The sequence below is a fragment of the Hesperophylax consimilis genome, chromosome 25, assembly GCF_061612785.1.
Source record: "Hesperophylax consimilis isolate HC1 chromosome 25, BYU_Hcon_1.0, whole genome shotgun sequence".
Classification (NCBI taxonomy): domain Eukaryota; kingdom Metazoa; phylum Arthropoda; class Insecta; order Trichoptera; family Limnephilidae; genus Hesperophylax; species Hesperophylax consimilis.
Genome location: NC_142860.1, coordinates 4,403,855 through 4,428,279, shown reverse-complemented (window position 1 = coordinate 4,428,279; position 24,425 = coordinate 4,403,855). Strand labels below are relative to the sequence as shown.

General features: G+C 34.5%; 1 protein-coding gene across 1 annotated transcript in view; it reads right to left on the bottom strand.

The window, feature by feature from the left end:
* Positions 1-543: 543 nt before the first annotated feature.
* LOC149411448 (uncharacterized) overlaps positions 544-24,425 on the bottom strand; it is a 103,951-nt gene continuing 80,069 nt past the window's right edge. The window contains exons 10-11 of the mRNA XM_089646774.1: positions 4,320-4,458; positions 544-1,529 (exon numbers count right to left, since the gene is read on the bottom strand). Of these exons, the coding sequence (XP_089502900.1) occupies positions 1,399-1,529; positions 4,320-4,458 (270 nt within the window). The 3' untranslated portion in view covers positions 544-1,398. The remainder of the gene's footprint in view (positions 1,530-4,319; positions 4,459-24,425) is intronic.

Here is a 24,425-nt window from a genome sequence, read left to right as displayed (position 1 = left end):
AAGTATATATCATATATATTATCATAATGAAGTGTGGTGTAATTTGAAAAATAAAATAAACATCAACAAATCACTGGAGAAATAGTAGCGACTCTCAAACGAAAATTTGAAAGAGAAAAATTAGAAAAAGATTCTGACGCTTCTAGGAATTAACCCAAAACCTCAGCCTTGTTGAGGTTTTGCTCTGCCACTGAGCTAATTCGACCTTATCCCCTTCAGTCACGTTTAACTGTTTTGAACTAAGAACTACCAACAATATTTTCAGTTCTTAACACATTGCAAGATTCTTCCCGAACTAAATGCTATGTGGATAGTGCCTTCGATAAATATATACATTTTTATTTTTATGAGCGACATCTATTAAATTTTCTCCACATAATTTTTCTTTACTTAATTTTCATTTTTTTAAGCTTTTTAATTTATTTTTTTTATGTGAAAACTGCCCAAGAGTCCCAACTGCTCTCAAGCGTCCGGAGCCAGTGAGACTATGGCATTCCCGATTGGGGTATGTTGTGAGGCTGAAGGTAGTGGTAGTGAGGAGGAGAAGGAGATGGGAAAGCGGAAGTAGGGGAATATCTAACTATTCAGATCTAGTCACCAAACATGGCTAAAGCCATTTAAAACATCGTTTCATTTTTGAATAGTGGTATTACACAAGGGCGATACTGAGAGTATCTTCCACTCTGGAATATGCCGAAAGTATGCTATATATCAATTAAAATTAATACATCGTGAAATAATACAAATTCATCAAATGAGATTTACATGCGCACGCCGGGATTGGAACCCACAACCTTGCTAGTTGAGAGCCTTTCCCCTAGACCACAGAGGAAGTAAAAATGATTTTAAGAACGTACTAAAATCAGCAATTTTGTCGTGTCTTAAAAATAATTAAAATAATTAATTGAATTGATGTCGAATGGAGTTGGGAGATTCCTTAAATTTAGAAGTCCTTTGAAAAATATATAAAATTAATGAAATTATGAAAAAAACACTCTACGTCATGAAGTTATTAGCCTTCTATCGTTGTCTGGTGGTATATTATACGAGCTCGAGAGGCACTGAGGTTCTTGCTTATACATATACAGCTACCTGTTTGGTAATTATCTGTACAGCACAGCGGTCCAGAAATGTGACAACGAATCGGAAGATTGAAGATTTTGAATCCTGCACAGCGCAAAAAAAAACCTTGTCAACCTCGATTTATAAATTACATAAACACCATAGGCTATGGTCTCGTTAAAAGGCGCTAAGGTGAACGAGAGATGCAGTCAATACATAGGGTCATTACACAGGAAAAGGTCAAATCTTCTTAAATTCCATGGATGTATTTAATTGTTGTAAATCCCAAGAGAGCAGCGACAGTAAGTGTGATGATGTGTTTTGACTCATGTAAGGTCAGGTCATGACGACAGCCTTGAAGATGCAGTTCTCGTCGTCCATCAGAGCTGGCCAGATGAAGGACCTGATGAGGTCAGATCTCTGGTCTGAGGAATGGAAGCGAACGTGTTTATCTGGCCTCATCAGAACTGAAATGAGAAAAAAATGGCATGTTGACATATTGAAGAAATCGTCTTTACATTCAGAATAATGCGATATTTATTTCAATTGGTTTAAGTTCCCAAATGAAAATGTAGATACTGGAGATTTTTGTCAGGAGAATTATGGTCTGCATAGTTTCTGTAAGCACTTAGATCATAAGCCTTCCGATCAAAATTGTTTCAAAATGAGGTATGTTATTATAGCCTTCTTGTAACTGAATTCCGTGCAGTTGAAAACATCTACTATTTCTAAGAAAGTATTGCCAACTGCATGAAGTCTAACTAATATACCTAGAATCTACAAGCGAGTATCTAAATGACTCGGTCCTAACAATTGTTACAAATAAAAATAATTTTTGATCGAGTATTTCTAGTTGGTGTATGGAAGGTAATTAGGCTAAGTAAATAAGGGCTGTCTATAATACCATTAACAATTTCAAAAATAAAAGTGAAGTCTTTTATCTGAGAGTTTTAATAATTTAAAATTCTTTCATCAGGTGATTATAAATTGTGGTTTTTATAGTTTGACAGAGTTTGTAGTTAATATGTCTTAGAAATTTATGCTGAATATTTTCAATCGAAACAGTGAATTTTAAAGTGAGAGGAACAGCAAATAATATAGTTCACCAGGACTCTCATTGGGTGTTTGGCGATGTATGCTGATTCCAAAACATAATATTCAATATCCCAGGTGTCTGAACCTTCTTCTTATTTATCCTCTTCACATTTCCCACAACTATCGGTGGTTTCCCAAAAGCTACATTTGCCTCCTAATGTGGTATTGTTCTATCCAACTAGTTCTCTCAATTAGTTTCTACTCAAATAGAGTAGTTTTCTTGATCATATTGGACTTCATAATTGTTTACCAAAATCCACATTATTGGTTTCACGTTTTCACTGACCTACACAACGATAAATTTTTTTTATTTGCTAAACAGTTAAGTCAGTCTTTAAAATTTGTACGAGGTCATAACATTAAAATTAACTTCTCGTATGCAAAAAAAGTACAGTTCGTTAACCCAACATTGTGACTTTACCAAAACTGACTACCAATTAAATCACATTCAATCTCATAATTTTATGGATACAAATCATCTGGAGATGAAAATAAACGGAACAACAACCAATAAAGACAACCATCTTCAGAATACGGTGGTTTTTATGGTACCAGATGTAGCTGTCTTACCAAATTGGTCAAATTTGGTATCGTCAGGTTATTGTGGCTTAGTCGCCCACATACTAAATTTGCCTCGTCATTATTTACATTTTATTAACCTGTCTACGGTTCATTCACATCAAATGAGTAAATTAAATTAAAAAAATACACAATTAAGAGATCCAATGCAGTCTCACAATTTATATCGATAAAAAAATTACTATAAATAATTACACGTATAAAGCAGTTAGGTATATGTGATTAAATGAAGTAGCAACAAGACTAGAACAGTGAATTCTGGGGTCATGAAATTTATACAGTATGTTCTCTCTGAAATGCACAGACTGGTGCAAATATTTTCAACTAACGAGCTTCAAAATATCCATTTAATTGACAAATTATTATTAGAAGTTGGAAATCAGTACCCTACAAAACGCAGCCCGGAATAAATCATCTTTGCATTATAAGTTATGGTGCTTTGAAAGCTCAGTTTAATTATTGTTAAATTGTTTTTTGAATTTGGCAATCTTTACACTATGGAATGCAGCCAGGAATAACTCATATGCATTATAAGTTATGGAGCTTTCAAATATTAATTTAATTGTCAAATTGTTATTGGACGTTGGTAATCTTCAGAAAATTCGACTATATCCCAGTCACGGTAGAGGAAAGTGGAAGAGAAATCAATGACTTCCGCTGGATTATCAGTTGTGTGACGTTAAATTTGACTCCCCCATGAAGAGAATTTTTAAATTTCCTACACTTGAAAATGTATTTTATAAGATAAATATGAATCATGTTGCGTACTGATCGATTGGTAATCGACGAATGGACTGTAATTTTTAACGAGAAAATAAGATGGTAACAATCGTGTTTATCACAAGGAAAATAGGAGTGGGAAAGGGAGGCCTTTACCTTGCGAATGATCTTGCTTCGATTGGAAGTTCTGATTTTGGTCTTGAATGTTCTGTGGGCACTATAGTTTATTAATGAACATCTAGTATTGTTTCACAACACAAACGGTTTTTCACTCACAATAATATACAATATTTGTTCAATGTATGACGATTAGGGCTAATATGCAATGTTTTTCGATAATTATAAGTACGAAGGGGCGACGAATATATAACTAAATGCAACAACAACGAAAGTACATTAAAACAAATGACACTTTTTTTTGGTTTCTATTTTTAAAATTTTCATGTTTGTTTTGTTCGAAGATAAGACCTTTAGGAAATGGAATAAAAACAAGGGAGATTTCAATTTAGGTAGGGACCGGATTGTTGGGATAAAGCTAAAAGTGTTTCAATATTAAACAAATCATGAACACGAAAATCTCGTAGAGCATGAGACCATTATAAGATTTTGTGGGTTCAAAAAACTGGGCTGGGAATGAGGAAATAATGAAAATGAAGACTAACTGGGTGTTCCAGTGGAACGATCCAGAGATACACCGAGAAAGAAGTGGATAACTATCTATGGAAGATGATTGGAGCAGGATGGGAAGGTGATGATTGCCTGGGGACCGCAGTCAGTGGAAAACATTTACAGAGGAGGCCAAATCCCACCCTAAGTTTTTTCACCCATTTTTCTCTTCCGAGTCTTGGATTAGCTAGACCTACCTGGTGTAAAGTCAGTGCATAAAGTCAGGGGAGGGCATTGGTTGCACAGGGTCCAGGCCAGCCTGCAGCAATCTGCTATGTACTGCATCAGACCGGAACAACGCTCCAGGCAGGGGTACTCGTGGAGGGTTGACAGCACCTGCAAAATAATACAATCGAATTAAAACACAAAAGGAAAGGAAGACACAGTTTTATTAACAATTTTATCTATTAAATCAATAACAACTTTGTGCTGGAAAAAACGATAAAACTCCTAACTATTCATCATAAAATAAAAATAAATTAAGAGTATTATTTTTTTCGCATTCCACAGGGAACGTTTTCGAACCCTGATTTACTTTTTTGCTCATTCTCCTGTGTTTAACATGGTATTGTGTGCGGTCTTAATTAAGTAGGTACCTACTATCCTAATTAAAACTTCTATTTAAAATAAATTAAATACAATTAGTCATAATATTCGCATATTTCGGAACACCTTCGTAACCTTCACTGGCCCTGAAAGAATCCAGTACAAGTTGTGCTGGATGGTGTTTAAATCCATCAATGAAATGGCCCACTCTACATCTCTGACCTATGCATCCTGGAAAACACTGGTCTTAGGCAGTCAACTCTTAGATCAGCAACATCATCAGCTGTAGGCAGACTGATGGAACTTAAGCGCAAGCCAAATACTAAGTTTGGTGATCGCGCTTTCGTAGTATTTGAGCCGAAGGCTTGAAATAAACTCCCTCCGCAGCTAAGATCCATAACAAGTCCTACAGAATTCAGGTCTAAACTAAAAACTTTCCTTTTTAAGCTGTCATACCCTTAAATTAAATACACCATTCCAATGGAAGTCCGATTATATCCAATTTTCCGTATTACGTCCTAAATCCTGTATCTAAATTTCGCTAATAAACAATTAGTTAATGTTAATTAAGTGTTAATCTCAAGTGACCTACAAGGTTAGTATTGTACTATATATTATTTCCATATATGGTTAGTAATGACAGATCACAGTAGAAATGTATTATATATTTGTACAGCGCCCTTGAGGTGAATTTGCACAAAAACGGCGCTTTACAAATCATCCAAATATTATTATTATTATTATTATTATAAGTCAGAATACATAGCCTAAATGATTAAATATTGTATATTCAATCTCAAAACCGCTAGGTGTGTCATCTAAAAATTCCAAGAATGCTGCCATTTATAAAATTTTCAAATGAAACGTGTGAAGCGTTTGATGTCATCATTATAGCAAAAACTATGTAAGATATAATAATATTGTATTAGTTTATAAAATACCGTTGCCTTATTATCGTTTATACGTTCGTACACGATTACGCTGCTATATTGTGTTTGGATTCTCAGCGAAAACAACTTTGAAACAACGGGGTTTCTATTAGAACAGTAGGTTTATAATACTATGAAGTTTGCGGGTTCAAAGCTTTATTAGAATAGCCTACGTTCAAATTATAAACAGCACGTGTATTCAACACTTACATAGAAACAGTAAATTGAGGAATGGACAAAAAATGCCGCCTTGATGCCGTAAATGTAGATGTTTTTGATTTTGGATGATTGATTAGTTTATAAATCTTCTAAATATATGTAAGTACATACATAAAGAAGAGTGTCTGTGGTGGGCAACGTAGATATGTATACAAATCTACATTTTTATTCTGAGACTAATGAAATTTTGCACACTTGATCTTCAAAACAGAAGAAAGGTGAAAGTTTACTGTCTGTATGAGATTTCGAGAAACTACCCCATCTCGTTTCCCCTCACATAAAAACAGAATTTTTAAATTTCTTAATGAAACTTTGCACTTTGGTCAAAGTATAAATAAAATTACAGTCTATACTTTGTAAAAAGTTAAGGTGTAATGCTCGGGCAACGCCGGAGACTTAAGTTATTTTAATAATAAAAAATGAACTATGAGATTGTATATTTTAAATGAAATAGGTACCTACTTCAAAATGTTATTAATACCTCTGACCTTATTACCTAAGCTAAACTTATATTTAGAATTTTCCTATAATCTAGTATTTTTTATTATTGTAGCCAAGAAAACTACGTATGGTAGTCCTAGATAGAGGTGGTACACGATGTCATCGTTTTAGTAACCTTAATCGTTTTCATACAAGGAGTCAAAGAAGGGAGAGGACGATCGTCGATGACGTTCTTACGACCTCTCACTGGAACTCCTACACAAAGCACAATATTCCTGTCATATTATTTGAAAGACAAATCGATGCATCAAAGCTCTATAACTCGTGATGGAAATCATGTTCTGAACCAGAAATTACAGCCAGAAAATGCTGTACTGTTTCATGACGCCAGCGCTTACCGTTCGAGCTTAGTTGCCGCTTCATATAAAAAATATCTCATCTTCGAATGACTACCTAATCCGCATTTAAATCAGTAAATCTGCGTTCAGAGGCAATAAAAGCTCCCGAAATTATTGCTAAGGTATCATGAAATTTGCAAAGCTTTTCGGTCTAGAAATTTTGGGTCAATGCAATCGAAATATGACAAGACACCGTATCTTTCAATGTATCGTTCAATTAAAAAATATGACAAGATGCCGTATCTTTCAATTTATCGTTTAATTACAAAATATGACAAGACGGCGTATCATTAAATGTATCTTTCAATTACAAGATATGACAAGACGCCGAATCTTTCAATGTATCGTTCAATTACTATATATGACAAGACGCCATATCTTACGAAGTATCGTTCAATTACAAAAAACCAATGAAGTGATTTTAAATTTACAATAATAAGCAGATAAGATAGTGTTTTACGTTTTACAGAACTAATAAACAACCACTGATGTATCGTAAATAGTTATTTTTACCAGTTGTGTTGGCGAAGCTTAAAGCTAAATCACTATTTTGATTAATCTTTACAACGAATTGGTGCACATTATTAATACCAAAAATATGCTTTAGATAAATTGAAGGTTTTCCTATCGTTTCGCTTGAGTAGAATACAAATTACTCAATAAAAAATATAAATGTGAACTACAAAAAAATATATATTTTCAATAGGAATGTATGACAGCGTAAAGGAAACAACTTTTGAAAAATACAATATTATAGCTAAGATTAACTGTGACAGTTTCACTTGATTAATTTTTTTGCTTTCTTATAAAATTGTTTAGAAAATAAATAAAAACCAGTTTTGTGCTTGAAATCGAACGTTTCTAGTCTCCGTTTGACAAGCGATTTTAATGCCTATTACCTACAATATAAGGTAAACCAAGAATATACACATTGTTGGCTTGTAGCTTCTTCTTAAATTAAAATAACGTATATTAGAAAAGTGGTAAGATTAAAATGTCTTCTTTGATTTTTAATTCATTGAAAAAAACGTTATTTCTGTGACACTTTAGCACTAAAGAGATTTTTGAGATACGTATCGTAGCCAAAATATTATGCTAAATTTACATTTATATTAATGCCAGTAGTTATCTATTATCATCTGAGATATTAAAACGGTTCACGGTTATGTTGTAACCAAATTACTAATTAATCTCAAAGTCCCGATAACTTCTAACCTTTTGTATGCGAGAGTAACGGCTACATCTAGTGGGAAGTTCTTCACGCGTATAGAACCAGACGATACTAAGGTATCAATTCTGTAGTTCGGTTAATCGTGCAATTATAATAAGTGCATATGTAAATAACGTAATTGTTGCATTAATCGAGTGAATAATGAAAGTCTTCAGTATGGTTAAAACTAGTCCGTTGTTTTTAATTGTCCGATCAAAGAATGTAACACATTTTTTTTTCAATTTACGGTATTGTCAATGATGGGTACTCGAATCGCGGCGTGCGCAAGTAAACTAATTTTTTAAATTTATTTTTTATGTGAATAACGCACAACGTCGCAACAGCTCCCAGCTGCTTGGAGCCAGTAAGACTATGACATCCCCAATCGGGCTATATTGTGAAGCCGAAGGTAGAGAGGAGGGGAAGAAGATGGGGAAGCAGAAGGTGGTGGACCTTGCTACTCAGATCTGGTCAACAAACAAGATTAAAGCCATTTCAATCATAGTTTTAATTCTGCATCAATCTTAAATCAGGGCGATACTGAGAGTATCTTCCACCCTAGAACGTGAGTCAGTATATCTATATATAATTTTTAATGAATAAATTAACTCCCAGACATCTGAGGCATTAATTTATATATTATGCCTTATATCATCACATTATTTATTTAATTCATATGAAATATATATACTTTATCTATTTGCGGGAGGTCCCAGTATGAAAAATACTCTCAGTATCACCCTGGTGAAATAGAAACAAATAAAATCGATACGTTGCTTGAAATGGCTTTAGCCAAGTTGAGTGACTAGATCTGAAGAGTTAGGTACTTCCCAAACTTCCTCTTACCCATCACCTTCCTTTTCCCACCCCCTCAACCTCACAACGTACCCCATTAACCGACATTTATTTCGTACATTAACTGCATCGTTTTATTTCAGTGAAATGTGTATTTGTACGCGTGTGTTCATGATTAGCGTTCGTTCATTATGGAAAACAAAGACAATTTCAAATAGAAGTATTTAAAAGAGAGAAGGGAACGTGTAATTATGTGTTTTGTTAGCAGATTAGCGTGATAATGTCAGTATCACCCTGTTTAATAGATTCAGTATACTGAGTTTATTAGTGACATAATAGAGTAAGATTCTTGTCAAAATATTGATCCATTAGTTAGTTATCTGGCCATAATTAAAGTTAATTGAGATCAGGTAGTTAATTTTATGGCAATTATCCAACTCTGTTATTACGTCGCTTCATTATCCATTCGATTCATTTTATTGTAGACTAATTTAGTTTAATGGATTAAGCTGTAAATAACGAAGCATTTTTAAAAAACTTTTTTAAATTCAGAGTTTGCTCCACGTTGTGTTTATTGATAATGTGGAAAATGTTTTAAAAAATATTATTTGACAAATAAATGGATACCTATTTAAAAGTTCCATCAGTCATGGTAGAAATGGTATTGAAAGCTGAAAATAATTGCACTGACCTAGACACTCCAGTTCCAATGAGCTATCAAAATTTCACAACGCCAGAGCTCACCGCTCGAGTGTATTTACTGTTTTACATAACAAGATTTCGGTTTATTTTTTTACATTACTGTCCTGAGGTCCTGGGGAAATAACTTCCCTCAGGACCTAAGCAATCTTTGGGAAGGCTGTGTGGAGAGTCTTTCTAAGTAAAAAAAAGGAGAGGAAGTCCTGGGAAGGAAAAAGGTCCCACTGCGTTGCAAGGCGTTGTGTCATGAGAATCCGGTTGGAGAGGTGAAGCGGCCTCCCTCCACAACCTCTGCCGTTCCGGCCCGCCACGCGGCTGGTGGGCAGAGGCATCCCCCACCAAAACCTGGGCAAACCCCACCCCATGAAACCTGCACCCCTCCTAAGTCACCAAACCAATGCGAAACTAATCTTGAACCCTGTAATTTTCTCTATGTGTTATTTCTTCCAAGTGTAATTTTTTCATGCCATTTGTCATTTTCTCAATATGTCAAAGTCTTCCTTGGGTATTTTTCTCAATGTGTGATTTCATCCATTTGTCATTTTCATTTGGTCAATAGAATGTTATTGTTGCCGTCTTTAAACGTATTTAATTTTAGTTGGAATAACTGTAGTATTTATTTTGTAGGTTTATATTTTCAATATTATATTACGTTTACATGTATTTTTAAAATTTATTATTTACAATACTTGTAGAGCTACATATCTCGACACAGAAGTTCCCTAGTGAGATGTGCAGCTCTACAAGTATTGTAAAATGTATTATTTACAATACTTGTAGAGCTGCATATCTCGACACAGAAGTTCCCTAGTGAGATGGCTGATGATTTGATTAATAATAATATAAGAAGTCAACTTGGGTACAATTCTCCTGTCTGGAACCTACATTATAATTTACATGTACAAGCTGTTGAAAGAATACAAAACAAATTCTTACGTTTTATATATTTTAAAATGGGTATTCCAGCAATTATGTTGAATTACAACACTCTGTTAGATTATACGAATATTATCAATATTTAAGACAGAAGAATTTTCACTGACTTGGCATTTCTATATAAAATTCTAAATGATTTAGTTGATAGTCCGGTATTGCTAGAATTCACGGACGTATATAAGGGGGGGGTCTTGGGGGTCCGGACCCCCCCCCATTGCACCGCGCCGATTGTAGAATACGATAGTTTCTTAAGTCCGCCACAGTGCGGGGAGCGGGGGATTGGGCAGTGCCCCCGCCGCGGCGCGCCGCCGCCGCCCGCGTTTCGGCCGCGCGCACCATACCAAGCTAGAATCTAGTTTAGTCTATTTTGTCTCTTCGCGTTGCGCAGTTGTCAGTTGTTTTAATACAGAAAGAAGTGTCGCATTTAAAAAGTATGAAACGATCAAATCAGGTATCTCTTTTGAGTTTTTTTTCTAAGAAAGAGAGACCAAATCCCAATGAACTTTTATCAAAAGACAATGTGGAATCCTGTCATATTGAAGAAGTAGGAATAAATAGAGCGGGGCCATCCACAGATACTGATGACGATGAAGTGAAGAAAGGTAAGTCTCTTGTTTATTTTATTAGGAAGGAACCCAGTTACTAGAATTTAAAAAACTTTTATCCTGCTCTTATTTTTATTCCCAGAGAATTTCTGTAAACAAATGTTTTGCCGTGAGCATAAAATATTTGACAAATGGTAATTTCAGTGTATATGCGACGTGTACCTAAGTGTTATAAAATCATTTCGCCTTTTAACAGAAAGAAATACAATTATATTTAACTAACAACTAACTGGTGCCCGCGACATTGTTCGCGTAGACTTAATTTTTAGTTGAAAATTCTTATTCTTAACATAACTTTTTAGTTTATGAACCGATTGGAATGAAACATAGACTAAAATGTTAAACAAAACCGCATACAAATCGATTAAGCCGTTTCTGAGATTAGCGTGGTCAAACGCACAGACAAACAGACAAAAATTTTAATAACTATTTTATTGACCTCAGTAACATAATTATAGTGCGTATGAATTGTTTTTTTTTGTAAATATTTATGTACTTACAGAAACGGAACGCTTAAGATTTAATTATAGTATGGATTAGAGTATTAGAGTCACAAATTATTATTATTATTCTTACAATTAAATATGACCAAAAAGCTGTTTGAAGATGGGTATGTGCTGTTGTTTTGTTTTAGTCAAATATGTCTTTGTTACAGCCAGGATGGATTTGTGTTCGGCTACGTCCGCAGCCGCAGCCAGGACGGGTTATGATATTGCGCTCTACGTATGTCATCCTCCAAGCAATGACGAGGAAAAGCTGAGAGCATTAAAAGAGCTTTGGACCCCTCCGGATACATTTAAATTTCCAGTCACTATCACTGGTAAAAAGAAACTTTCTTTTCAACGCCATTGGACTACCAGGTACTCATGGCTTGTATATTCAAACGTCATGCAGGGAGCACTTTGAAAAGTATGTGTTTTATTTGGAAAAAAGCATGGCGGTCGTGGTCAGCAAGAACTTGGAGCCTTGGTTTGTAAGCCATTTACTTACTGGAAGAAAGCTTTAGAGAGCTTTGATCACCATGCAGATACTAAGTATCATAAATTTGCTGTTGAGCAGGCAGCAAATTTTGCAAGGATCATGGAAGGAAAAACGTTTGATGTTATAGAGTGCATGAATGCAGAAAACAGTAAAATTGCCGAAGAGAACAGAAAAAGATTGAAAGCCATTGTTGAAACAATTATTCTTTGTGGAAGGCAAGAAATAGCACTAAGAGGAAGTCGTGATTTTGGAGAAATTGGGATAAATGAACCCGAACATAATGATGGTAGTTTTAGAGCACTTCTTCGTTTTCGTGCGCGATCTGGCGATGAAGCACTTAAAAATCATTTACTAACACAAAACATTCACAGTAGAGCCATGTATACGTCACCAGGAATTCAAAATCAAGTGATTGAACTATGTGGTAGTGCTATTCAAGCGCAAGTACTTAATAGGGTCAAAGAGGCTGGTTTTTTTTACTGTACTTGCTGATGAAACACAAGACATATCACGGCGAGAACAATTAGCGTTATGTTTACGATACGTACACTGCTCATCTGGGAAATCGGTTATACGGGAAGATTTTTTAGAATTCATCCACGTAGAAGATGTTTCAGCTCAAGCTTTGGCAACGACTATTATATCACATCTCTTATCATATAATTTGGATATGGATAAATGGATTGGTCAAGGCTATGATGGCGCTGCAGTGATGAGCGGCCGGTTACGGGGCGTAAGAACAATAATCGCAGAGCAATACCCGAGAGCGCAATTCGTACACTGTGTTGCTCATGTTCTCAACTTAGTTTTAGCGCATTCATGTGAGATACCAAGAATACGTAACTGTATCGGAACCATTAAGAGCGTAATAAACTTTTTTCGCCTATCACCGCTTCGCGACGGACTTTTGAAGAAAATTGCGGATCAAATTAATTCATCTCATTCAACGCTTATCTCTCTTTGTGAGACACGATGGACCGAGAAACACGTGGCTGTCGAAAGATTTGCAGAAATGGTTCCCGTTATATGCGAAACACTTGGGGCACTTCAAGATGCTGCTAGTAGCGACGTCGCTACTCAAGCATACCATCTTTAAATCGCTATGGATAACAGCCAGTTTATTGTTTCTTTAGTTATACTGAGAAAAGTTTTTTCATATACAGCAAACCTTAACAAAGCAATGCAGAAAGTCAATGTCGATTTGACCAACATTTGCGAATATACAAAAAATGTAAAAACGACTTTACTAAATGTTCGGAACGAAAGTCAGTTCGCAATTCTTTTTGAGCAAGCACAGCAGATGAGTTCAAGCGATATAGTAATGCCAAGAATAACTGGAAGGCAAACCCTGCGCAATAATATTGCAGCAGAAACTGCCGAAATATACTACCGACGAAATGTGTTTTACCCTTTCATTGATCATGTTATTACAGAACTCGACGCTCGTTTTAAACCACATGAATCGACGATCGAAGGAATTCAAATGCTGCTACCTGAAAAAACCAGTAATGACTCCAGGATAAAAGAAAATCTTAACAAGATTACACAAACATTTCTGGGTGGGGAAAATAAAGGCACAATATTTCTGAGTGAATATGAGATATGGCACAATCACTGGAAATCTGTAGCACAAAAACCTGCAACTGTGATCGACACCATCGATAACTGCGATGATCAGTTTTTCCCTTTAATAAAAAAGCTTCTAATTATTTTAGCCACACTCCCAGTGTCCACTGCAACCCCTGAAAGATCTTTCTCTACATTAAAGAGGTTAAAAACTTACCTAAGAAATAAAATGGGCGACGAAAGACTTACTGGTCTGGCTTTAATGAGCGTACACCGAGATCTGGCGGTGCAACTTGATTCCGAAGAAATTATTAATCAGTTAGCAATTAAACGTAAAAGACTAAATGTATTACTTTAAAGTAGTGTCCGACCGAACTTTCGGTTTCGGTTTCGGCCTAGTTTCGGCCAAAAAACGAGTTTCGGCTTAGTTTCGGTTTCGACCGCTATCCAGCCGAAACTACGGCCGAAACCGAAACTGAATTCGGGAGATTTCGTCCTGCGGTCGGACATGTTCGGTGCACTGAACTGCGAGCCACGAAAACACTTTTTATTTTCATTATATTCAAATAAGTATTATTGCATTAAAAATATTTTGTCATTGTAGGTAGGATGGTACTTTTTAATTTTAATTATATTGTAGTTCATTAAAAAGAGTGCCATACAAAATGACCAGAGTTTAGAGGAAATTATTTTGTTCTTAAAATGAAAGAGTATTTTTTGTTTAGTGTAGGTAGGTACCTAAAGAAATTAGTGCACCTAAAAAAGTAATTTTGTTTTCTACCTTTTATTTTATGTTATTCGTTAATAATGTTCACACAGGTAATACCTAGATACTGTTTATTTTTTTATATTATTTACGAAGAAGTTATAACTTATTTAAAAAAGCACAACCATTTATTTGAAATAAGGAATGATAATTTTTAATTAATAGTAGTTGTAAAACAATGAATCTCGTGTCAGTTTTTTTTGTTTGAGAGAAAACTACATTTATTTTCATGTATAACTTGAATTTACAATATTTTGTTAGTGTTACTGTAGGTAGGTAGGTAATTTTTAATTTTAATTATATTGTAGTTCATTAAAAAGAGTGTCATAATAATACGACCAAAGTTTAAAAGAAATTATTTTGTTCTTAAGATGAAAGCTCTTCATTTAGCTTGAGAGAAAACGCTTATTTTTTTCATACATTAAGTATTATTTGCATTAAAAATATTTTGTTATTGTAGGTAGGATGATACTTTTTGATTTTAATTTTATAATTGTAGTTCATTAAAAAGAGTGCCTTACAATATGACCAAAGTTTAGAATAAATTATTTGGTTATGTGATTAAATAAAAGGTGTTTCAATTTTAAAACAAATTATTTGTTCTTAAGATGAAAGAGTATTTTTGTTTAGTGTACCTTAACAAATTAGGTATAAAAAAAAGTTATTTTGTTTTCCACCTTTTATTTTATGTTATTTCTTTTTTTATGTTATAAACGAAGCGATTTTATTTAAATAAGGAGCGATAATTATGTTATGTTTATTTTTAGTTCAAATATCAGAGACTGAATGATTTATATATATAATATTTAAAAATAAAGGCTGATTGATTAAGACTGACTATTTTTTTCACGAAAACATGACCTTATATATTTTTTTTTAATTTGCGGACCCCCCCCTTATCAAAGCTATATATACGTCCGTGCTAGAATTGATAAGCTTCCACAACGTAATACTAGAAGTCAGGATTTATTTCAGTGCAGAAATTCTGGGACTAACTACCATATGTATTCCTCTTTGCCAAGTCAGTGGACATCTTCAATTTATCTTTAAACAAATATAAAATGTTGTTAATGAAGCAATTCAGTTATGTACAATAAATAATGTATATTTCTTAATATTCTCACGTAAAAGCTCCGAAAAAGGGCTTTAATAAATAAATAATATACATGGTGATTTTTTATTTCGAAGGATGCAAATGATTTAACTAACCTTGAATAACACACGAACAACAAAATTATCCAACCAACTATAAATAGCTATCTTCTAGTCAAGTACATTTAGAAATATAAATAATGAGTCAATTGAAGAAACGATTAAATAATCAAATCAACGGTAACATCTGCCTACAAAGTTCCTTATCGAGTAATCCTAAATCAATCTCTCCATTAAGCAATGCGCAAATTAAGGTCGAACCATATACCGTGAAATTGTGTGCGGCGACCTTCAAAACGCGTTTTGGCCGTTTCCTTTGGTAACATAACGGATTTTGAACGGTTATAATATGTAATATATTGGCTTTATTATTTAATAGTATGTAATATAAAAGCAATCGATTAGATAAGCAGTGATTTGGATACTGCACATAAATGGGTCAAATTGAATAAAAACAATAAAACCTAATGTTTGTTGGCAAATATGTATACCAAAATATTATTAAGAATATTGTTAAAGAAATGATTCACGACGATCTGACGATATCTGTGTAAACGTATAATTTATAATAAAAATTTATTGAATAAAATAATAAGCAAGATTTTACAATTCTAAAAATATTAAATAAATGTAGTTTCCAGATTCCAGTTTTCCAGAAAAAAAAAAAATTAAAATCATCTTAATGTAAGAATGTAAGCAGAAGATATCTGTGGATAGTCGTGCTCTGTGTTTGACGAATTGCCTACCTGCTGTCGCGGACTTCGTACAGATAATAAATTATTGTTACATTTTTTTTTTCTATTATTTGTTTGTTATATTTAGGTTTTGAAATTCGTGTGTACAGTCAATCAAATAGACTGTATTATCGTTTTTTTTTGTTAATTAATTTATAAATATGGAGGAAGATGAAGATCGACCTCCTGACCCCGAGTCCATATTTAATATTGGAGATGAGTATGAATCGGATGTTTCTATAATACTCCCTTCCAGAAAACGAAGACCATCGCTCTGTCTTAATGTACCTCCCAAAATTAAACCTTCGAAATCCGATGAAACCTCAAACCCTAAGGAAATTCGTAAGGATACCATATTATCAGAATCTAAAAATACTGAACTAAGTTATTCCCCATCCTCCTCGGCTCCATTCATTGTCAATGTCCAAAGTACTGAACAAGGAAAAATTATTCATCCTCTGGATTTCGGGAAATTCATTTTTAGTTCAAAAAACAATAACCTTGGCATAGTTAACGGATCTATTAAGCCGGAAGGCCGCTATAAGTTATCCCTAGAATTTAAATCCGCAAACTTTGCAAATGAATTTGTCCAAAAAATTGATACGCTTTCACACCACAAATTTAAAGCTTATATTCCAACTTACAACCTTACTAGAATGGGCCGAGTGAGAGGTATACCAACCGATCTCTCAGAATCTGAAATTGTTGATGCACTTAATGATTCTCAAGTGACCCCTAAGGTTTAAAAAGCACGTAGATTAAATTACAAAGATACATCTAATGGAACCACTACATGGAAACCCTCACAATCGGTTGTTATTACTTTTGAAGGCCAAACTTTGCCATCTCGGGTATTTATTTATTACAACGCACTCCCTGTGGAAGTATATAAATTCCCGACGATACAGTGTTTTAACTGCTGCCGTTTCGGACACTCTAAACCCATATGTCGTTCCCCTCCACGTTGTTTTCATTGCGGAGAGGACCACCCCTTTGATCTTTGCCAAAAATCATCGAATGATCCACGTTGCATTAACTGCAAGGGAAATCATACAGCGGTTAGTGTGGCCTGTCCAGAATTGACCAGACAAAGGAATATTAAACAATCAATGGCTTCAGACAACATTTCCTATTTCCAGGCATCAAAATTATTCCCACCTGCAATAAAATCGTTTGCAGAGGTAACATCTACCTCAATTCCTTGCAATCTATCTTACTCTAAATCTCCTCCATCATCTTCTCACAGGGAAACAATTTTTATACCACTAAAACCAAAACCAAAATTTATTGCTTCTATTGATAAAAATCAACATAATGATATTTTGTTTAACCCAAATGGGAATTATAAATCTCAGACACTCAATGGGAGTGCTTTAAATAGTTCCCAATCTTCCCCTAATTTAGGGAAAGTGGTGAATGAAAATTCTGCTTTCATTCAGACTTTAATTACCCTCTTAATTTCTATTCTTTCAAACAACAATAATATACCGTCCAACGCTGCCGATTTCATTAAATCTTTACTATCCTGTCTTCCTAATGTCTCCGAAACTGAACAGAATTCTTCAGTGGAATATCAGAAGTCTAATCTGTAATAAATTTGAACTTGTAAAATTACTCGATGAACATGAAATTTCAGTTGCCGCTATTTCTGAAACGTGGTTTAAACCCTCGTATCTATTTAAGATTTCGGGATATAATTGTCTTAGACATGATAGACTGGATGGTAAAGGTGGCGCTGCCTTAATCATCAATGACTCTATCCCTTTCAAACCAATCATGTTTCATACTCTCTCTAACAATTTTCAGATAGTAGCAGCTGTTGTATGTGATATTACAATACTATCAATATATGTCCCTCCCTCCACTATTTTTGATGAAAACGAATGGTCATCATTTATGTCTCAGATCCGTCCCCCGTATATGTTACTGGGCGACTTTAACGCTCATTCTACCTCTTGGGGTAGTGAATTAACGAATCGTTCTGGCCGTAATCTTTTAGATTTTATTGATTCCCATAATTTATGTATTTTAAACGACGGATCTCCAACCCGATTCACCCCCCCTCAACAAAGGAAAAGTGTTGTTGATTTATCTCTCTGTTCATCTTCGGTGATACGTAAATGTTCTTGGAACATACTTAAAGACCCCCTTTTCAGTGATCATTTCCCTATTATAATCCTCTTTCACTATCTAACCACCTCGCATTCCTTTACAATTAACAATAATTTTAAATTTAAAACGAAAGATGCGAACTGGAGATTTTTTTCTTCTGTATTAGACTCTCTTGTTCACTCTGTAAAATCTTCTCTTGGGAACATCAGAACTCAATGTGAATTATTTCCTAGTATAGTTATAAAAGCAGCAGAAAAATCCATTCCAAAGCGTAAAGTTAACATTAAAACTAAACATTCGACTCCGTGGTGGGACGAAGAATGCACTCGTGCTGTTAACTCTAGAAAAGAAGCAGTTTCCATTTACCGCAAATGCATGTCTTTTGAAAATTTCTTATCAGTAAAACGCGTCCAATCAGAAACTAAACGTATTTTGAAAAATAAAAAGCGGTCTGGATGGCGAAAATTTTGTGAAAACTTGTCTCCTGAAACTCCCCAGTCATCTGTTTGGACTAATTTTAAAAAATTCGGTTCGTCATATGCTCCGGAGCGTACCAAACATATTCCGGAGGAAATTATTATAGGTTTTGCTGATAAGATTGCCCCTCCTTCAGTTGCCAGATGTGAAGAAATGCCCTCTTTTATTTCATATCCATCTCACTCTAACTGGCTAGACTCTCCTTTCTTAGTTAGTGAACTAAAACGAGTAATTAAATCTCTTTCTGACTCTTCTCCGGGTCCTGATGGAATATTATATAGCTTCTTTAAAGCATTCTCCGACATGTCGGTTGAATATTTCTTATCCTTAATTAATAACATGTTTGAAACAAGATTTATTCCGGATGTCTGGAAAGTTCAAAAAATCCTCCCGGTTTTAAAACCAGGGAAAAATCCGTCCGAAGTCTCATCCTATCGTCCTATTGCTCTTTCGTCGTGTTTAATTAAAGTAGTGGAACATTTGATAAAGAACAGATTAGAATGGTTTGTTGAAAATCACAGTATTATCCCTCCTAATCAATACGGCTTTCGGAAAAAGAAATCTACTATGGATAATTTAAGTTTGTTAACAACAGATATCCGTATTTCTCAATCCCTTAACTCTTGTACATTGGCCACATTTCTAGATCTTTCTTCAGCTTACGACGATGTATTAATTGATGTTTTGAAGGAAAAATTAATTAAAATAAAAATCCCTATAAAATTAGTTCAATTTATTATCAACTTGCTAACAGACAGATCCATTATTATCCACTCTTCCTCAAACATATTGAAGCGCAAACTTTGGAAAGGGCTACCCCAGGGGTCTGTAATCAGTCCATTATTATTTAATATTTATATTAGTGATTTAGACATTGTAATCCCTTCGTCTATTAAGCGACTTTATTTTGCGGACGATTTTCTCATATATTTATCTCACAAAAATTTATCACATGCTGCGAAGGAATTAAATTTGGCCTTACATAATATTAAAGTTTGGATGTTGACAAATGGAATGAATTTAGCTACCTCTAAAACCAAGGTAGTGGCTTTTACTCGCAAAAGAAAACTGCCTCACTTTACAGTCTCTTTTGATAATTTCCCCCTTCAAATCGTTAAGCAAATAAAATTTCTTGGCCTGCTTTTGGACCATAAGCTTTCCTGGCTCCCGCATATTCAGAACGTTTCTGCTAAGTGTGAAAAGGGGCTTAATATGATGCGAGCTGTTTCAAGAGTATGGTGGGAATCCCATCCTACTACTCTTAAACTAATGTATAATTCCCTCGTTCGAAGTCACTTGGATTATGGCACATTTCTTTTCGACCCACTTCCTAAATATCTGGATAAGAAACTTGAAAGAATCCAATCAAAAGGGCTCAGAATGATTATTGGGGCAATGCAATCTTCTCCAATTAATGCTCTTCAGATAGAATGTGTAGATCCTCCCTTATTTTTGAGAAGACAATACCTCGCGGATAGATATATCTTCAAAGCGTTATCTTTATCGCGTCACTCATTGGAACAGAGTCTCGATCGTTTGTTCAGTATTTTGAATAACAGAAGGAGGGTAATAGATAGAGATCGTTTCCCTCTTTTATTAAAAAGTTTTCTATCATTTAGATCTCTGTCTTCTAACCTTCAAAATCTACAAGATGATCCAATCCTTCCTATTTACAGTACCCCGTTTAATGCTATTAATTTTATCCCAAACGTAATAATTTCTGACTTCCGGACGAACATTTTATCATCAGCTAATAACTTTCAAAATGTTGAAGAACATTTTAAAAACTTTATATTTTCAAAGTTTCCTGGATTTTCCCTCATATACACAGATGGTTCCAAATCCGACCACAAAGAATGTGGCGCATCGGTATATATTCCTGAATTCAATGTTAATCTGTCTTATAAATTGCCTAAAGAAATTTCCATATTTACTGCAGAATGCTTCGCAATTGAACAAGCTTTAATTCAAATCCAACTCCTCAATATTCGTCGAGCCTTACTGTGTACTGACTCTCTAAGTGCAGTATTAAAAATTTCCTCTAATATCGTTCGAAGTCCAGAAGACTATGTTATTTGTAATATTAAAAACATCCTCGATTCTTTAAACGAATCTATGTTTGAGACAATACTGGTTTGGGTGCCTGGCCATCTAGGAATTGAGGGTAACGAGCAAGCTGATTCTCTCGCTAAACTTGGAACTGTATCTGGTTCTATTCCTTTAGATTTTAAAATTCCTGTCTCTGACGTCTTCTCTATTCTTAAATCCAACATGTCTCGTTCCTGGGAAGAAAATTGGACAATCACGAAAACTCAAACTGGATCTTTCTATGCTGGAATACAAAATCATATTCCAAGTAAACCCTGGTTCCACGGAATAAAAAAGTCCAAAAGATTTATTTCCTGCATCTCGAGAATGAGAATTGGCCACTGCTCTATAGCAACTCATTTGTTTAAAATTCGGGTACTCGAAAGTTCATTATGCCAGTGTAGTGTGGAGGATGAGACTCTTGACCATGTCTTCTTCAATTGTAAAAACCATTCTTCTTTCAAGGGCATGTATCGATTGCTTATTAAAATCACCCACCAGTCTCCCCTTAGTATTCCATATTTGCTGTCTCTCAACAACTCTCGCGTATATTCTATTCTTTATAAGTTTATAGATTTGAATGACTTTAATATATGATATGTCCAGTCCCCTTATAGATAATTCACATTAGTTTAACCATATATCTTAACCCAATCGGCACAAAGCACTCTCTTTAGGGTGAATTGCCTAATACAAAAAAAAAAAAAAGATATCTGTGGATGAAGCAGAAAAAGCTCTCTTACTGTGAGTTCTGGTGTCATATATATTATTTTAATGTGAAACCGCGCAAGAGTCCCAACTGCTCCCAACCGTCTGAATCTACACGGTGAAAAATGAATATTGCTAATTTATTAAAAATGTAATCAGGTTAAAAACGGGATTGCAGGCCGTTTCCTTTTAGAAATTTACTAATATATCAAACACGTGTTCATGTACCTGTATTTGACTTGATAATACACAATGAAGGAATGCGGAAATATTACAATTTTTATGAACACGTGTTCCGATATCGTGATAATGCATTCGTGTTTTACTAAAAGTTTATCAGGAAACCTATCGATTCATTTGTGAAGGGCCTGCTAAAACGTTTTTAACCGGAATGCAAATAATTTGAATAGATTCTTAATAAATTAGCAATATTCAATATAAGTATTTTTTCTCCGTGTGTGGCATCCCTAATTAAGGTATGTTGTGAGGCTGAAGGTAATAGAGAGGGGAAAGAGGAAGGTAGGGAATAGGGAAACACTTGGCTATTCAGATCTGGTCACCAAAAACGGTCAAAGCTATTTCAAGTAACGTTTCAATTCTGAATTGTGGTCTTACACCAGGGCGATACTGCGAGTATGGAATGTGCTACAAATTTACTGAATATTTTAAGTGAATAAATTGTGAAATATTGAAATTTGAATTCGTGACCTCCGGATTGCTAGTCGAGAGCCTTACCCCTCAAGCACTTACAACTCGCAAATACGTTTCTATATGAAGCATTGAGGCCAACGCTGTGTTATCAGCACGATTCTTTATTTTCATCGTTTGAGCCATGGCGCTTTTGAATCCAAGGAAATTAACACAGAATTAATGGAAAAATACCAACCAGGTAGAAAAGATAACCAATATTTAAAAAAGGTACCGTTTTGTTCACCTTTTGACACATCATCTATCTACCATCTTCATACCAATGGCTTTGGCTTATTCTAATTTATGTCACATAGCCAAGCGTCCACAATCTAGCGTTCCACATTCCCATCACGTCCAGGGTCCAAGGTCATCACAGGTGGGCGCCACGAGGTCTCCAATAATACACCTAATTGAGTCCGTGTATTTAATTCCTCTATGAAGGCGGTCATAGCATGATGTGACTTCATCTTCATCAACAGCTATGGTGCATGTAATAGTTTCATCTTGTACTGATGTAGGTTTTGGTACTTCATTAGTTGTTTAGCGTGACTTACATGAAGATTAAGTTCTTCTTTCATTGTTGTGAAATGTGTTAGTTGGTATTGACGCTATTTTCTTTGAACTCAAAAGATAGGTTGTGTTTTAGACCATCATGTTTTTTCTTTTTTGAACTACATGGTAGTGTAGTGTAAGAATATTTTTTAACACATTTTGGCGTCCAGTTATGAATATGGACCTTCGTAAGGTGTCTTTCGATGCATGTGCGTCTCATCCTTGTGATGATGTATTTTCCCCCCTATATGTAGCATATTTAGAGCAACTTGTCACCTTAGTATAATTTCAAAAACTATTGAAGGAAATTTTGTAAAAATCCTATTCTGTAGTTTTTAGGTTGTAATGCATATATTCCTGTTGAAATCAATGAGTAAGAGTGAAATAATCATAAAAAGCGAATATGTTTTTTGAAATTAAAACATTTACTTGGTTTTTTAAATTGGACAGCCTAAATGTGTCCAGTTTTGCAGATTCTTGACAAATCTTCATCATACAGACTACAACCTGTAACTTAGTTAAATGTGCGTCTTTTTCTATGGTGTCTACATAATATATCTACAGAAGAAGATTTCAATTTAACTAAGTTTCTCTGCTGATAGCCAACCTTCGATAAGAGTGACACTGACATAAGTAGAATCTCAAATGTGGTCGACATCTATACTTGTCATGACGAAAAGTGGTTCAAAGAAAGCGAATGTTTAAATCATGTAATATAATGTCAAACCACAAGTGATAGCTTTCTTCGAAAGAAAAACTCAAGTATACATTTGCAGTAATGCTAATAACACTCCGAGAAGATTGCAGCACGTTTGGTACATTACAACGGCCAATTATTGTTGAATGTAATAATGCCTGCACTAACCGACCACACATTTTTGCAGTTGGCACTCGTGTTTAACATAATCGTTGGCCATTTTATGCGTGTAATTGCAGTTGGTTGACATGTTGGCATCTTTCGCCGCACAAGGTCAGAATAATTTCGTGTCTGAGCATAAATTTCCATCTGCATAAATTGTTCAGATCAGTGATTCTCAAAGTGGCTCAAAATCTTGTCTATTCATTCTTTATGTTCTAAGGAAAATAAATTAAATAGTACATTCATTTTTCATAACCCCGTAAAAGGGCGTTAATTAATAAATACATAACAATAATCAAAACCTCCCATACAATTAAAAAAAATAGTTTTTAGATAACTGACCTAAATATTTTTACAGAATTAGAAAAATTAAGCATGATTCTATTGTAAAAATTATCCTGTTGGCAACCCTTGTAATATTGTCAGGTTATTCGTAACCCGGGAATGTTTCTCTTTCGAATAAAGACCGTTAGTAAACTGAAAAAAATTATGTCATTTGCCAATTTATTTTTACAAAAGATATAAAATTTACATATTTTTTTTCCTTGTTTTCTTTTGAAAGTTTGCCGATTTGTACAAAATGTTAGTAGTTTGATACGGTAAAAAAAATTATATGTATTAAATATTAATCTAATCAGCTATCATTGCTTCTAAATTTACACCGAGAAAACTGAGTTTTGCTGATTATTAAAATGATGATTTCCTTATAAAACATGAGAACATTCAGAATATATCGGAACACGTGTTCACGCAGCTGCGCTTATCCTGAAAAATATAATGGTGAAATGCGAAAATTAGAATTTATATGAACGTATGAATCGTATTCCGACATAATCATAT